This window comes from Urocitellus parryii, chromosome 6 (assembly GCF_045843805.1).
Source record: "Urocitellus parryii isolate mUroPar1 chromosome 6, mUroPar1.hap1, whole genome shotgun sequence".
NCBI classification, from domain to species: Eukaryota; Metazoa; Chordata; class Mammalia; order Rodentia; family Sciuridae; genus Urocitellus; species Urocitellus parryii.
The window spans coordinates 27,161,116-27,178,480 of record NC_135536.1 but is presented as its reverse complement, the minus strand read 5'-3'; the positions used below and the strand labels follow the sequence as shown (position 1 = coordinate 27,178,480).

Here is a 17,365-nt window from a genome sequence, read left to right as displayed (position 1 = left end):
GGGATGTTTATGCATCTGAGGTTGGACTTAGGACATCACTTAGCCCTCAGCTGGAGAAACATTTTCCTTCTGATGCTCAAAATAGAGATTAGTTTCTAAAGAAGGACATGAGCCAGCAAAACCTAGAGAAGGCAGAGATCTGGGAGAGGTGACGGGATCCTCTTACCCTAGCGAGAGGCAATCGTGATGGGCAGCTGGTGGATCTTCCTTCCTCTCTCAAGCTTCACAGGTGTCGCTGTGCGCGTGGTGCACATGGACTCGTCAGCGAACACACGCAGGAGGACACACTGGGAATGTGATTCCCAAGTCCATAAGTGTGGTTGACGGACTAGGTTTACCTAAAAGACCCTTTAAGAGAAAGCTCTTGAAAGATGATTACAGAATTGAGACACCATCATTTAAAAGTGCCCGAGGCAAACTCCTTTGAAAATTGCAGCAGCATAGGGACAGAGAAAGAACCTCGCAGCCCTTGATTGTTGTGCTGTTCCCTCAGGACCCTGCCTCCCCCTCCCCCTCCATTTCTCATCTGATAAGAGAGAGAGCAGCAGTAAGACTCCTCATCTATCTTATGAAAATCCGATTCGGGATGGCTGTGATCAAAACCAGCTGGCTGTCACCAGCAGTGGCCTTGCGCGGAGGGAACCGCTCAGAAGCGTTCCGTATGTGGGGGTGTCACGGGTGGCACCGATCAAAGGAGCATTTTTTTAATAAATATATATAAGGAAAAATACAAAACCCGAGGATTGGGAATGAAAGCAGTGTAGTTTGTCTTGTTTTTCCCAGCGAAACATGAAGAGGATGAAATGGAATCAGATATGCCCGTCTCTAACATGCTTGGACTGGCGCCCCAAAGAAGGCGCTCTGTCACATTAGTACCGTGTCATTCATCCTGGGCCTCATTGAACAGTGGGGAGCTGCAGCTTTCTGTTCCTTCCAGCCACTTCATTCCTCCATCCCGTTTAAAGTCCTTCCCCCCTCCTTGTCCTTAACACAGCTCTGCAGATGAAAGCTGGAGAGAGCTCGTGGAGGGGCCTTGCTCCTTGTTTCCTTCAGTTGTCACTCACGGTGTCCCCAGAGGCCACCCTGGCAGGTGACACTGAAGTCTTCTCAGAATCACATCACGTAAGGCTCCTGGGTGAACGGAGTCCCCCTCTAGAGAACCCTGTGGTGACCTGTGCGTCCCTCCTGAGCGCTGCCTGTGGATTGCTTGCAAGGCGGGGACCTGGTCAACGACCGGCTGTGCTGTGGACACCGGTGGCCTTCAGTAGGCTTGGGCGGGTGGTGGGGAACATTTCCAACCAGGGCCTTGTGCCCATAGCTCTTCAGAATTCCACGGCCTCACTGGGGGTGCAGTAAGGAGGTCACCCACCACCCGAGCCCACTCACCACTGTTAGCAGGCCCTGTTCTCTGCCAACAGCCCAGCCAGAAACCCACTCTGGAGAGGCCAGGCAGGGACCACGCCAGTGCTCTTAGCCCATCGTCCGCTGAGAGTCCTCCCAGCGTGAGGGCTGAGGGAAAACCACTTTGACCTTGCTCCTCTCAAGGTCTGCAGTCTCCTCCGCCAGCATCATGAGAAATTCACTTTGGCAGGAGCATAGAGGTGTCTCAGCGCATGGGACACAGACGTAAACGCCCACCCCAAGCTGGCACCACAGGACGGGCACCTGTTCTCTGTCTCCCCTTCGCAGGCTTCCCTAGGGAGCTGCTCGTGCACGACTCCTGCCCCCATGTCCCACTCTGTCTTGAGGACTGTGTGTGGGGTCAGCCCTGTTCCTCCACTTGAGCAGTGTGGCTCTCTGGCCACTGTCACAGCTTTCACACACTCTCCTCACCTGCCAGACGGATGTAGCAAGGTCCCAGTGTTAATCAGTCAAAAGCACAAGGGACAAGTCTTCCTAAGGTGGACCTGGAGATGCACTGGTGCCCCTCATCCCTAATCCAGGGAGCACAGGGGACAGCTCAGTAGCTCCTTCGAGACTGCCTCTTTCCCTTGTTCCTTCGGGTGTTTGAAGCCTGTTGCCTGCTGCTCTCTCTTTTCTTCTTCTTTTTCAAAAATTCTCCATTTTTTTCACTTAGTAAAAAAAAAATTATTTATACGATTGAGATCCACTAATTAAAGCCATTTTCTGGTATTTGGTTACTGGAGCGTTTGATGTCTCTCTGACAAGACCATGAAATGCACGGGGCGTCCACAGGGACAGAATTTGCTGAACACGGCTCTTTGTAAATGAGGGGACATAGTGTCGCAGCAGCTCATGAATATGAAACGCCCATGATGCCACCTCAGTGGACTTGGGAACACAGATGAATCCTGTCATGTGCTAAATGAGACCAATTTCTTTCACTTAACTTCATCTTCAATCAGACCTTCTTCCATTTGCCTGTTTAAAATTCCCCATACGTGATGCAGAAGGTAACAGCATTCAGTAAAACAAAGTTTTGCAGCTGCAGAGAAAAATCATAATGATCTCTAGTTTAAAGTTGCCATCTCCTAAAAATATGGACGTTGTTTTGTTTCGGTCGCGAGCTCTGCTATTGTCTGTTGACTTTTGGCCCAGAATTAGGGGTTTGTCGGGACTGCTCTTATTGGGGTGTCATGAGGCGGCATGTCCAGATTTCTTTCATGTGGATTGGTTATTGAACTTGGCTGTGAGTGGTGGCGGTGAGCCCTCACAGCCTGTGATGGACACCCTGCAGTGGCCAAGGCCAAGCGAGAAAGAAGCTTGGGAGGAGACTGTGTGTGGCCCAGAAGGGTGTTTGTGATTGGGAGCTGAGTCGGTAGATGAAGTGAGAGGACAGATGTCATCAGTAAACACCTAAGGGACCTGGTAAAGGAAAGGTAAGCCAGCCCCTTGTATCGTTTACTAAGGCGACAAGGTGAGAGAAAGTGCTGGGAGCCAGGCACGGTAGCCCATGCCTATAATCCCAGCAGCTCACAAGGCTGAGGCAGGAGGATCGCAAGTTCAAAGCCAGCCTCAGCAACTTAGTGAGGCCCTAAGCAACTTAGTAAGACCCTGTCAAAAAAACCAAGGCTGAATGTTCTCTCTCATATGTGGATACTAACTCACAGTAGGGAGAGGGGAGGGTATGGAAGAATAGAAATACTTTGGATTAGACAAAGGGGAATGAAGGAAAGGGAGGGGGAATGGGAATAGGTAAGATAATAGAATAAATTGGACATTGCTATCCCGTATGCATATGTGATTACACAACCAATGTAATTCCACATCATGTACCACCAGAAGAATGGGAATTACACTCCATATATGTATAATATAGCAAAACACATTCATTCTACTGTCATGTATAACTAACAAGAACAAATTAAAAAATAAAAAAGGCTGGGGATGTGGCCCAGTGGTTAAGCACCCCTGGATTCAATCCTTGGTGCCAAAAAAAAAAAAAAAAATAGTGCTGGGATACAGCCTAGACTTTATGTAGCTCTATAGAAACCACCCACGAGGTCAGTGGTAGAGCGCCGGCTTGGCATGTGCAAGGCCTTGGGTTCCATCCCCAGCACTGGTCGGGAGGAATTTTTTAAGAAAGAAGAAAAAGATAAAAAGGAAATCATCAAAGACTAGAACCCGATGGGATACAGAGGAGGGGGCTTCCTGCTTGAGACACCTGTGCCTGGTTGGGACGCAGACTCAGAGCCTGCTTTGTTTGCTCCTTCCTGTGGGACTTTAGTGTCTGCCAGGTGAAGAGCCTGGGTCACCTGTGACTAGCTGAGTGCACCTAAGAAATCCCTTTCTGTTCTAGTGTTTCCCAAACAATTGAGGAGGGAGTGTGGGCTGCCACAGTGAGGCCACCTCACCAGAAGAGGCAGCTCAGCTTTTTACTGTCAGGCCACGAAAGCAGAACAGGGTCCCTCTGGGATTTTGCCGGGTAGTTAGCGTCTTAATCCCCGCACGTGATGATATTATTTCTGAAGAACATATTTTAGGGCGAATGGCAGCTTCTTGCATCTTTGAAACCAGTTGTAATTGATCTTTGGGTGTTTCTGTACATTTCTATTTGCTGTTTATTTGGGTACCACTTGTTTATTTGTGTGGTTTCATGTGTTGGTTTGCTAAGGGCTCTGTTAGGTGGCAGCAGTTCCAGTATTAAAATGAGTTTCCTATTTGGTGATCTCTCATTTTGAAAGAAATTCTCAGGGCTGTTGCCCGTGTTAGCAGGCCTCTGTTGCGTGCTTCTAGAACATGGAGATTGGTGAAGAGCAGTACGGCCCAGCCTTGGGATAGAGCCAGAGGGTTAGAGTTCACCAGATTTGAATGACTCTTTCTCTGCCCCTTTCATCTGTTGCTTCTTGGATATTCACTGACTTTTCCCATGGGCCCAGCTTGCAAGTGAGGCAGTCTTTGCCACGATGTGATCACATCCAGAAAGTCTCCATGGATCCTCCTTGGTTGACCTTGGGGAGTGACTCCTACTGAGACCATTGGGACGGTACTGTAACTGAACTGTACAAAGGAGATTGACCTTCTGTACATGTGACTTTTCAGATTTGAGGGGCCTCTCTTGATTCAGTTCTGCTCAGTTATCCTGTATTTCACCAGCCCTTGGGAATGCAGAGGTGACTGGAATGTGTCTCTGCCCTCAGCCAAGGGACTGAGGCAAATTTCACTTCTCCTACTTCCTGCAAGGTGAGGTGCACCTGTGGCCATGAATGGATTATGGAAGGACACAATAGTGAGCTCTTAATTCTGCCCATTGGGTTCAGAGATGATTCGCAAGGAAGGGGTGTACATTTTCCTTTTTCTCTTGATTAATTATTTTTTGTAGCAAACGCTTTTTTTTTGGGGGGGTGGGTTGCTGGGAATTGAACCCAGGGCCTTGTGCATGCAAGACAAGCACTCTATTAACTGAGCTATATCCCCAGCCCGATTTATTATTTTTTATGAACAGAGCTTCTCTTTGTAATCTTGCCACAGTGAGTCCACCTTGGTCATCCCCAATTGCCTCTGTGGCATCTCACTTATATCAGGCACCCAGCATGTGTCCCCCAGCTGATGTGCAGGGCCTTTCTCTCCTGGTCCCATGCCTTTGCTCCTGCCTCATCCATATAGCGCTCTCCTGGCCGTGCCAGCCTGCTTTCAGGTTCCCTAATGCTGCAAGTTACTGCACCTGCTGTCCCCTGAGTAGCTCAATCCTGCTTCTCCTTTAGCTCTCAGCTACTTTGTCCCTCACTCAGAGACCTTGCCTGGCTCCTCACACCACGCCCCCAATTCACCCTTTCTGGACTGGGTTGAATGCATTAGGGAGCATTTAATATAATACAAGGTAGCCATAGAAAAGAATGAGATACATTGACATATGGACAAGGACAGAGGTTTCAGAACAACTCATAAGTAGCCTGATCCCATTTGCAGACATTTCTAAAAGGACACATATTCTGGGTGCAGTGGCACACACCTGTGATCCCAGCAGCTCATGAGGCTGAGGCAGGAAGATCACAAGTTCAAAGCCAGCCTCAGCAGCTTAGTGAGGCCCTAAACAACTCAGTGAGACCCTATCTCTAAATGAAATATTAAAAAAGGGCTGGGGATGTGGCTCAGAGGTTAAGGACCCCTGGGTTTAATTCTTGGTACCAAAAAAGGGGGGACCATATATACTATGATATGCATAAGTGCTTTTCAGTAAACATATAAGAAATTGAGTGATTACCTCTAGGGAGATGAGATGACTGGATCTATCGTGTGACTTCTACTTCAGAAATATAAAACAATTAGGTCTCCCTGGTATTGTCTATCGTGGAATCCAGTTAGTTTCTTTCCTACTGTGTAATTTTTCCCACTGTGTATTTTGATTCATAAGCAGGATGTTTATTTGTGTGTGCCGTCCTATCTAGCTGATGCTCCTGAAGACTACAAGCTGTGTTCTGTTTGCTAATTATTGGCACCACCTCTCCTGGCTTCTTGCTCCTGGTGGGTGCTTGGCCAATGCTCCCCAAATGAATGAACCGAGGGAACAAGCAGACAAATCGCATCTCCCAGAGTGTGGCCAACCAGGCACCAAGTGGGGCAGAGGAGCCTGTGGAGCAGCTTGCAGGAGAGCCGAGGGGCAGGGAGAAAGTGCAAGGCCCCGAAGGACTCTGGGCTGAGGGGTCTGAGCTGGGACTACACAGCAGATGCTGGGTGGGAGGGTGGCACTGGGACAGGATGGGGACCTGCATCCCAGGGCACTGGGGCCACTCAAAGTTCTCTTGCCTTGCCATCTCCTCCTCTGGGGCTGTTCCGGTACCAGGCCACCTTGTCCTTCTCAGAGCTAGTTTAGTAAGACATGGCGGACGGCATTTCCAGGTTCTCTGGTGTGAGTGCATTTTTACTGTTCTGTTCCGTTTGACCTTGAGGGAAGGAGCAAGTCGGGGCTTGTGAGAGAGAGGACTTAGCTTATTTACAGTTATAGGAATGAGAGAATACCCAAGAACACAGGACATTAAATTTTAGGCAAAAATAAAGGTGTCCTAACTATAGGCCTTGCCTCACCCCTCCACTGTGGGAGGAGGTGTCTTCAAAGCCATTTTGCATTTAAAAGGGAAGCAGAGTAGGGTGGGTGCCACTTTGGAGAGGGAAGCCTACCCTTGCCTGGTGGTGCATTATTAATAGTATCATTAGTGGTTTTACCTCACATGAGTTGCTTAATCTTGATTTAGTCTTGTTGTCTTCTAAAAAATGACTAGACTGGGCAGGATTCAATGAGGAAGTCAAGGTAGAAGCATCTGGGTTTTCTGCATGCACAACATTATAGTATCTGTAAAGAATAGTGAATATTATATACTGAGCACAGTGCTTAGTATTTTATAAAGCTTATTGCTTTTGATACTTTGAAAAACCATATGAAGTGAATGTAATGATCTTCATTTTACAGATGAAGAAACTGAGGCTCAGAAAGGATAAAGTCACACCACCAGTATGTGGCGGAGACAGGATTTGAACTGGGCCATCCTGTCTCCAGCCTGCTCTCTTAAGCTGTTGATGGGAATTCTGCACCTACTTTATTAATCTTGTTGCTACTGTTAATGTTCTTCAAGTAATATCAGCATAGAGGGAAATGAGAACAAAGTTAATATAATTATTGGATTTTTTAAATAGCGAGATTTTTTCCCAAAAAACTAAAGATCGAATGTTTTCTCTGATTAGTGGATACTGATCTATAATTGGGGGTGGGGTGGGAATAGGAAGAATGGAGGAACTCTGGATTGGGCAAAGGGGAGGTGGGGAGGGGTCATAGGAGGGGTAGGAAGATGGTGGAATGAGATGGACATCATTACCCTAGGTACATGTATGACTGCATGATTGGTGTGTCTCTACACCATGTACAACCAGAGAATTTGAAATGTTGCGCTTCATTTGTGTCTGATGAATTGAACTGCATTCTGCTGTCATGTACAACTAAATAGAACAAATTTTTTAAAATGCAAAATATAAATAAATAAATAAATAAATAAAAATAGTAGGATTTTTAAAATAGCAGCAGATGGGTTGGGCATGTAACTCTGTGGTAAGAGCACTTGCCTAATGTGCTCCAGGACCTAGGTTCAGTCCCTAACACTGCAAAAAATAAAAATAGTGGTAGCTTTTCAACAGTACCAGTATTCTCGTACTCAGTTCCTCTCATCAGCTCTGTTAAAACTATGTGCTTTGCATGTTAACCTTCCCAACCTATGAGACTTGGTCACCAGGCCACATTTGCTGGTCAGGTCACTGTCTCTGACCGGAAGCAGGGCTGGATCATCCCTTGTGGGTGATTTGGTGAGGAAGCAGATTTATCAAGTTCATTTTGTTTCTCCTAGGTTTATTCATGGTAGATATGGCGGCGGGTATGGGGGACAGAGAGAAGCAGGTCCCCAGACCAACTCATGTACACATAAGCAGACACTCGTCTGCGACTGTAAATCAGAAACTGTAAAATTGTGAAGTTCTTTGAAGTTTGCCCAAAACCTGCTCCACAGCCACCTGTTCCACTGGGGGCGGGGAGTTGGATGGGCTGCCTCTGCTGCGATGGCTCAAGCTGTCACTGCACCGGAATGTTCCAGCTTGCCTAGACCTGGCTGTCATCGCTGGCTCTGTCCCACTCAGGCAGTTCACCGGGTTCTACTGGGCACCAGGCTTTCCAATTAGAGAGAAATCCCACTGTGCGGCCAGCCCCGCCAGCGCCGCTCTGAGCAGCCCCTTTGCCAAGGCCCGCGCTGACCTCTGATCTGTCACAGATGGGCCAGCCCCACATTCTTTTGTGCACATTTGGAGGAGGGGGGTGGGTACCAAGAGGGAGGTCCACGGGGAGTGAGAGTGGACATTGGGCAGAAGTGCAATTCCTCCGAGCTCAGAGAAGCTGGGCAGAGCTGACAGGACCCAAATGCTAAAGTTGCCGAGGGAAAGGGGAGTTTGAGAAGACCCTGTCCTGGGCCCTAAACTCAGCGTGGGGCATTTCCTTACCAACTTCTGAATATTCATCTCAGGCTGGACTCCACACCGAGGAGAGCCACTAGTGGCAGCTAACTGGCTCGTTCCAAAACTGTCACACTGCTGATGGCACGTGGCACAGCCAGCTTCCCCTGTCCCTCTGCAGGGCCTGTGCCATCTCAAAGCCAGGGAGCCCCACACAGCCAGGGCTCCAGGAGCAGAGCAGCCTGAGCAGCCCACACAATAGATTGTATGAACCACTCAGAAGGGGAGCGAGAAAGGAAGCTAAATGTCTATTAGCATAAGAAATAGACTCTTAGCAAATTCCATCTCTAATTCTCTCCAAGGCCAGGAAGATATGATCTAAGCTTGAACAGCTTCTTTATAGACATTGGACTTGCTGAATGTGGTTCATTATTTTGGAGGCGGTGTATGTGTCTCTTCTTTATCCCTATCGGCAATTTCTCTTTATTTTTATCCCTTTTCACTATTTCCTTTCTCTGCCTGTCTCTTTCTGTTTTCTTTTCTGTGTCTCCGTCTCTCTCTTGTCCTCTCTCTCTCTTTTTCCAGGTGCAACAGCTGTGAGTCTGTAGTGAGAAGTAGTAATGAAGGCAGCAGCTGGAATCTGTGTACTCGGCTGAGCTGGACTAGAGCAGTCACAAAGTCTAAATAACCAGGGGCTGACAGTGACCAGGGTCTTCCCAGCTGTTGCTGGAGTGAGCGTGTGCCTCTTTTGGAAATAAAATAGAACTCAGTCCTTGGAAGCAGAAGTGAGGGGTGTCTTCACTTGTCTCCTCTGGAATGTTCCTCATTTGGGTGTTTGCAGTTGGTTTGGGAATTGCTGGACTTTCTTACCCCTCTTGTCCTTTTCTCCTGCCCCACCTCTTTTAGTTGTTTTCCTGATTGGTTAAAGCGAAACCCCTCAACCAGCCAGTGATGCTCATTTGGAGCCGGTAATGACTGTTTCTTTAGGGAGTTAATTTGTCCCCATGAGGGCAGGCAGTTTTGGGGAACTGAAGCAAGATGCCACAATGAAGTGACGCGCCGTCTCTCAGTGTGTGTGTGACTTTGTTAAGCTGATAGAAGGACTGGCCTTGTGTCTCCGCATATGTCTCTAATTGTGTCTCAGAGAAGGAGGCCCCCGCGAGACAGCCAGAGAAGTGTGAGGATTGGACTGGGTGGTGTTTGTTCTCCCCAGCCTGCCAGGTGGAGCCCCGAACACCAAAACAAAGTTGGGGATCCAGGTTGCATCATTGGTGTAAAAAGTCCTTTAGATGCAGCTGAGTGCTGTGACGGTTGCTTTCTAGACTTAATGCGTGCCTTAGTATTGGTCATGATCAGGTGGTACCTCACAATGACATGATTTTGTGACAGTACACATCCTCGGTTCTGTCTCTGACCATGCCAAGCTCATGCATCTGTTCCTTTTCCTTTTTCCTCTGTTCCAAGCCCCAAATGCTGTCTGGGACAGAATGGAGGCTCTTCTCATTTCTTTCCTTCTCTCTTTGGAGATCACCCCAAGGCTCCCAATCTGCTGCATGCATCAGAGTCACTGAAGAAATCTTAGGGAAAAGTACAGATGAATGAGCTCCACCAGGGGGTTCTCCTTCAGCACATTATGGGGGAAAGGCCTGGGGGTCACAAATTACTGAAGCTCCACTTTTTTTTTTTTCCGTACCCAGGATTGAACTTAGGGACACTCAACCACTGAGCCACATCCCCAGTCCTATTTTGAATTTTATTTAGAGACAGGGTCTCACTGAATTGCTTAGGGCCTCACTTTTGCTAAGGCAGGCTTTGAACTCGGGATCCTCCTGCCTCAGCTCCTAAGCCACTGGGATTCCAGGCACGCGCCACCCGCCTGGCTCCACTTTTGATCCTAACGATTGCCCTAGTTTGGTACCACAGTCCTATGCCGGGAACTCCTGGAGGCCAGAGACTCCATTCAACCCCCAGTGCACAGCCCCCCAGCTGGGTGTGGAAGGTGAATCGGTAGTAAACGGAGAAGCTGGCCAGATCCCGGGTGCTGTGGACCACTGAGCCTCCTCCTCTCCTTGCAGATATTCCCATCATCCCGGATCTGGAAGAAGTGCAGGAGGAAGACTTTGTTTTGCAGGTGGCATCGCCTCCAAGGTAGGTTCAGTTAGGTCAGAAACTGGCAATGAAACAGAACAGATTAACACACCCAGCCACCCTCTGGAGAGGCCTTGCTGCAGTGTAGAGGCAGTCTTTCTGGTGATGGCTCCGTCCCGAGTTCCTAACTAGTTCACACATTGGATTCCCACCCTGGTCATTCCCAGCTGCCTACCAGGCTCTGGCCACAGTAGCCCAGCAGCAGTCCTGGAACCTGTCCTGCCTGTGGTCCCTCCTCACACTTCCTGTCCTTCAGCATCCAGGTGAACCGGGTGATGACCTACCGTGACCTGGACAATGACCTCATGAAGTACTCGGCCTTTCAGACCTTGGTGAGTGGAACGGCTTCTGCACAGAGGGGCAGGTTCCACGCAGCCCCTGCAGAGAGATTTCTCAGTTCCCCCAAAGCCGTACAGCGCCTTGTCCACTGTCCTGGGAGATGGTGTCCTCGGGGATCTCGAGGCGTGCCCAGGCCCACCATCCTCCGGTGTTTCCCAGGGCCGGGCCCTGCTGCTCCGTTGCTGTGCCCTCTTTCACCTGAGGACACGCACTGTCCTCCTGGTGTGGTCCTTCTGCCAACACTGCCCAGCGTGGAGCACGTAGCCTTTCCTCCTTTCTCAGTGGCCCTGTGGCCCCCTCAGGTGTTGACTCTGACGAGGGCATGTCCCTGGGTCTGTGGGGAATTCTAACACCTTCGATCGCCCTGTCCTTGCTTTGTAAGAGATTGCTGCCTGACCACCCTTGAGGTCCCAGCTGGCTTTTTGTGCATTCACAGGATGGCGAGATTGACCTGAAGCTCCTCACCAAAGTGCTGGCACCAGAGCATGAAGTACGAGAGGTACGGTAGCAGAAGCCACTCGCCATTGTCCCTCCAGGCTGGCCTGCACTTCCCTGGGGCCCAGATGTGTGGGAAGGTGGCTGCCATTGAGGGGAAAGGCCATTCTTTGTCTTACTAAGCGATACCCTTGTTGTCAGGACGATGTTGGTTGGGACTGGGACCATCTATACACGGAGGTGTCCTCGGAGCTCCTCACTGAGTGGGACCAGCTGCACACTGAGAAGGAAGACCCCCCAGGACCACCTCGGAACACCTGAACGCATTACCTCTGCCTCAGACCTGGAGCCATGCAGTAGGCCTCAAGCCAAGGAAACTTGCAAGCGGATGAGAATTTTTATATGGGATATTTTGTAATAAAAATATTTTCAGCAGACCACATTGGGTCATTCACATGCAATAAATGGCTTTATTCTGTGGATGCCTCTTGGGTTTCTTTCCAGCCCTCTCCTTCTCAGTGTGCACCTGGAAAGACTCGTGAGCAGTCTGAGGGCAGCTCTGAGCTCCAGGGAGCTGAAGAGCCGGAGGGGAGCTCTGTGTGGGGAGGAGTGGCCCCCACTGGCAGTCGCAGCTTCTCTCCCTGCAGCATGGGACCCGGGCAGTGCGCCCTGCAGGAGGTTGCAGACAGTTGCCTACCCTGGTCCTGGGAGGGCCTGGCCTGGCAGGATGCCTTCTGACTGGCCCTTGAGCGCCATGGGGCCCTGTGGCGGGACTGTTGCTTTGTTCTGTCTTCCAGGCAGCTGGCGCTGAGGAGCAAGCAGGGGCGTGATGAGTTGGGTCACCTCAGGACCTGGTGGCTGTTTGGTTAACACTCTCCCTTCCACCACCGTCCCCACCCGCCTGTACCCCACGCCTTGAGCTCCAAGGCCCACACCTCCCTTCTGCCACATGGTGCCAGAGCCCCCTTCCAGGTGCTCCTTGGGAGGGGCAAACCGAGTCTCCCTGAGAACACCACAGAACATTCTCCAGGAGCAGCCCCCTCCTCACCCGTTGTCGGGAGCCACTGTCCAGCCTCTGACCCTGGGGTACACAGCTGCTGCTCTGCTCTGCCCCGCACCCTCCCGTCTCTCCCACCACGTGCTGGCAGGGAGCAGAGCCCAGCCTTCCCCTAAGCGGATGCTCTTGTTTTTGTTTTTCTTGCTTACTCCCAGACACATCTCAGGACAGGGACCTTCCCCTGCCAGCCTCTCCAGGCCCCTGCTTTGGCTCAGGCCCATGCAGGTGGCCGCAGCTGACTGAGGCCCACTCCTTGGCCACAGGGAGCCCTGAGTGCTTCTCTCATCCTGCCTGGAAAGCCCTTCATTAAAATTCAGAAAAACAAAGAGGCTCCACACATCAAAAACCCGCTGGGGGGTTATTTTTGTGTGACTAAGGTGCCCTTCCCTGGTGAGCCACGTGTTTGGAGCAGACAGAGCAAATGCTTGTCTGTTAATTAATAAACTCAGGGACTTAATGGCTTGGGGGTCCTGTTTCCTCCTTTTCCAGAGTCCCACTTGCAGCCCTAGTCAGGCCCTCCTTGAATGATTCCTGTGGCCACTGAGAAGTTTCCATCCGGGTTGAAACCCAAAGGAGAAGGGCTGAATTGCTGGTCTCTTAATTACTGGCAAATCCCACTGCCTCAGGACTTGGATAACCTTGGAGGTCTTCAGCCAGCCTGAGCAAGTGACTGGGGTTGACTCCTTCCTCCCTTTATAACAGTAGCAGCTACAAGTTCTGTTACTGAGCTCTCACTACGTGCCAGCTACTAGGCTCAGCGTGTAGGAATTACTTAATTGGGTCCTCCCAGTGAAACAAGGACTGTGGTTGTCCCATTTGACAGATGAGGAAACCAAGGTTCAGAGAGGTGAAGAGATTGCCCAAGATCATCCAGTACCTGGGCAGAGCTGGAATTCAGAACCAAGTTTCCTGACTGCAGCACATTTTAACACCTGTGTTGTTGTTCACCCCCTGCTGCCTTTGGTTTAGGAAAGTGCTGCAGATTACAATGGGCAGTTCCCTAGGAGGAACTCCCGCTACCGCCCACCATCCCCAGAGCAGATGCCATTCTCTCTCATCCCTGGAGTACATTCAGGCTTGCAGTGTGAGCCCTGTCCATGTAGCTGAGCTTAGGAGGCCTGTCCCCAGGGAAAGGGGCACGAAGCCAGCAGACCAGGTGAGGCACAGCAGACCCAGGTGAAGTATCTTCTAAGCAGATACCCTGAAATCTATATTTGTCCAATCCTTTTCCTAAGACCCCTTCCTTATGTGACAGCCAGCAGTGTCACATAGCCCAGACTTCAGAGAACTTCCCCAGCAGATGGCCTTCAGGTGTAGGACAGACTAGACAAGCATCCTCAGGTTCCAGCCCTGTGGTGTCCTGCAGGGCTCCTGAGTCTGGGTGCTGCTCCTCCGTATGTCATACTGACTGGCTCCTTACCCACTTCTCCTAGGCTGGCTCCTGTCACCTCTGAGTAGGCTTGGTTAGTCCCTGCTGGGCTCAATGAAGTCCTCCTATTGTGTTTGGCTGATAGCTGCAGAGATGCTGTTCAGAGGCTGGACCTGATGGGGAAGTGCATTCCTCCATGCCACCTGCCACCTGCCAGGTTCTGTGGAAGGCTGTGCAGATCCAGAGCCAGACAGAACTCCCTTCCCTTATGGAGCTTATGTTGCAGAGGGGAAGTGAAACACAGGTGCCTCAGATGGCAGTGGATGGTGTGCAGAAGAGCAAGGCAGATAGAGAAGGCCGCACTGGGTGGGACCGCAATTTCAAATGCATAGTCAGAGAGGCCTCCCGAGAGGGTGATGTTGCTGCAAAGAGCTGAAGAAGGTGAAGGTCCAAGCACTGGTGTTTCCAGTAAAAGGAACAGGAAGCCAGGAGGTGGGCAGGGCCCAGCCTCTCCAGGGAGTATCAGGGGCTCCTGGTGCCTGGGGTGGAAGGGACCAGGGGAGAGGAGATGCTCTGCCTCCTCGTGCCCGTGCCCGAGGCTGGCTCATCCCAGAAGAGGCCTTTGGGTGTGAGAGTCACCTCCCTCCCATGTCACAGGCATTCTTGGGCCTGTGCCAGGCAGTCTTACAAAGACCTTCCTCCAACTGCTGCATGTCCCTCCATGGTCGGCCCAGAGGGGCAGAAAAGCTGACTGATGCTTCAGGGAGGGAGCAAGGCAATGGACCCTGTCGCACAGCAGAAAGGAGGATGGGGCAGCCAGCTCCCTGTCAGGGCGGGTGTGCCCAGTGCATGGAATGACCGTTCCCTGGAGCCCCAGGGAAATCCGACCGAGCAGGCCTGCGGCTCAGCCTGAGACTCTCTCCCTGGCTGTTGGTTCACCTTGACGGAAGCCCAGCCAGGCTTTTGCTACTGCGTGCTCCAGAGGTCAGCTACTACAGTGACAATGGCTACCTGAGACCTCATGCAAGCCAATGTTGGTGACAGAGAGACAGGGAAGCTTACTGCATGCCCTACGGCAACATGCTTTTCTCCTTGGGACCAAAGAGTTGGTGGCCAGAGGACAGGCAGGAGGGGTAGGTAGGTAGCAAATAACTTGGCAAAGAGCACAGTTTCTGTAATCAGGCAGGATGAGGTTCCTGTCCCAGCTCTGCCACGTAGGAGCTGTGGAACCTTGAGTGATGCTTTCCCTCTCTAATCCTGACTTCTTTTTCTGGAAAATGGGATAATACTAGCCATCATCCTCTTAGGATTGTGGTGCCCAGTGAAAACTGGCTGCTGTTATTGGGCATTTGAACTGAATGGGATTGACAAATGAGTCCAGGTGAAGTCACGTTGGATGTTTTATAGCAATGGCATCCATGTTTTGCTGGGGAAACCACCTCAGTCTCCCCTCCTGCAGCTTCTCTCAGTCCTGCACAGAACAACGGTTTGCACCAGGTTTTGTTCCATTTTGTTATTTGTAGCATCTTTATTGAGATATAATTTGCATATCATAAAATTGAAAGAGTATAATTGAAAGTGCACAATTCAGTGATTTTAGTAAATTCAGGCAGTTGTGCATCGCAGTAATGCTACTGGTGAACATTTCCATCACCTCCAACGGTCCCTTGTGTCCACTTTCAGTTAATCCCTGCTCCCATCCCCAGCCCTAGGCAAAGGCTGATGTGCTTCCTGTCTCCATAAATTTACTGTCTCTGGACATTTCCTAGAATTGGACTCACACCATAGGTAGTCTGCTGAGTTGATGCGACATTTATTAGTAGTTCTTTTTTTGATACCAGGGATTGGACCCAGGAGCACTAACCACTGAGAAACATCCCCAGCCCTTTTTATTTTGTTGAGATAAGGTCTCACTAAGTTGCTCAGGGACTCCAAAGTTGCTGAGGCTGGCTTTGAACTTGCAATCCTCCTGCCTCAGCCTCCTGAAGTAGTTCTTTTTCTTGCTGAATGGTATTCCCTGGTACACACGAACACCACCATTTCTTAGTCGGTGGATAGTTGGGTGGCTTTAGTTGGGGCTATGATGGGTTACACTGCTATGATCTCCATGTGTATGTTTTCACGTGGACAAATGCTGTCACATCTCTTAGGCTGATTCTGGGGAGGGAAATTGCTGGAAGACATGGCATGCTTATGTGTTCAGATTTAAGAAGAAACCACCAAACGTCTCCAAGGCATGGGTTTTATTTATGCATTTGCTTGGCTTTCAGTGCTTTAGGGTATCAAGGTTAGTTTTTCACTTAAATTTTTTCTTCTCTCCTTCCTTAGGTTTTTCAAAATTCACTATTGGGTTTGTCAGGGGCACATTCTCCTGATCCCTCCCTCTCTTCCTGATTCTGTCATTGAATTTATCTGTTTTGAGAACATTTTCACCTTTAACTTATAAATGTTTCAGGTAGAAGACTAGGTGGTGTTTGCATTTCTATCAAGTTCCATTTGAAGAGTTCAGAGTCTCAAATCACATGGTCCTGACCCCAAGGAGCTCTCAGTGAGTAGAGAGAGAAGCTTTCTGCAGGAATAGCAAGTGGAGCCCACAGAGTCTGCTCCCAAGTGCAGAGAAGAGGAAAAACCCAAGGAGCTTCGTGTGTACATCAAGAAATATCAGAAGTGGACTGTTTTGCTTTGAGCAGGAGTCACTTAATTCCCACCCATGAGCCAAATCCAGCCCCCGACTCGTTCTGGGAAGTTTTCCTGGAACCAGGCTCTGCTCATGGTTTACATGTGGACCGTGGCTGCTTTTATGTGGAATGGGCAGAACCTAGTTGCAACATAGACCATCTGGCCCTCAAAGCCTCCTTCAGAAAAAGTTTCCAACTAGAGGAAAAAGACGACAATGAGAAATAGCAGCCTCCACATGCTCCCAAAGTTCAGTTGTTTATTTCTCTCCAGAAAATCCACTGTAGCAGGAACGGTTTGAGTTAGATGGAAGAAAAGACTGGAAGGGTGGAGAGACTCCGTCCCCTGAAAGAGAGATGAACTGCCCTTAAGAAAAGGAGAGAGCCCTCAGGAAAAGGAAATGAGCACCATCCGTTTCAAGAAAATTGGGATATGAACTATCTGGAGATAAGATGGAGGGGACTTCCGGGTTCCCTCTCAGCCCAGATGTGGAGTGGTGGGGGGGGTTGTCTCCAGGAGTCCAGTGCCTTTGGCGATGGGCTGAGGGTTATAAAGTGGACGGGGTGCGAGGCGCCAGGCAGGCAGGGAAAATCTGACTTTTCTTCTGGCGAGGTAGCCATCAGAAGGCAGGGGAGGTGGAGGCCGGCAGCGGAAGAGGCTGTTCCTCGGTGGCTGTGCCGGAGTGAATTAATTCACGGCATATGTTCCCAGCATCTGTCATGGTGACCTGGACTGGAGGGGTCAGTGAGAGAGGGGACCACGCCAGGGTTGAGCATTAGCCCAGAATTCCCGAGCTGCAGGGGCTCTTGGCTCCCACGGCAGGATGGCTGGCCAGCCCGCCCAGCAACATCTGCTGCAGCTGCAGTGCACAGCCCCTCCTTGAGGAGGAGGGACCGAGTCCCCTCTGCTGCTCTCCGAAAGAAAGCACCTGTCTGGTGAGGGGGGGAGAAGAC

At 50.3% G+C, this 17,365-nt stretch overlaps 1 protein-coding gene across 1 annotated transcript in view; it reads left to right on the top strand.

Moving 5' to 3' along the window:
- Window positions 1–11,745, top strand: part of Ift43 (intraflagellar transport 43) — a 92,738-nt gene extending 80,993 nt beyond the window's left edge. Inside the window, exons 8-11 of the mRNA XM_026402094.2 lie at window positions 10,464–10,536; window positions 10,793–10,868; window positions 11,312–11,374; window positions 11,512–11,745. Of these exons, the coding sequence (XP_026257879.2) occupies window positions 10,464–10,536; window positions 10,793–10,868; window positions 11,312–11,374; window positions 11,512–11,631 (332 nt within the window). The 3' untranslated portion in view covers window positions 11,632–11,745. The remainder of the gene's footprint in view (window positions 1–10,463; window positions 10,537–10,792; window positions 10,869–11,311; window positions 11,375–11,511) is intronic.
- The last annotated feature ends 5,620 nt before the right edge of the window (window positions 11,746–17,365 follow it).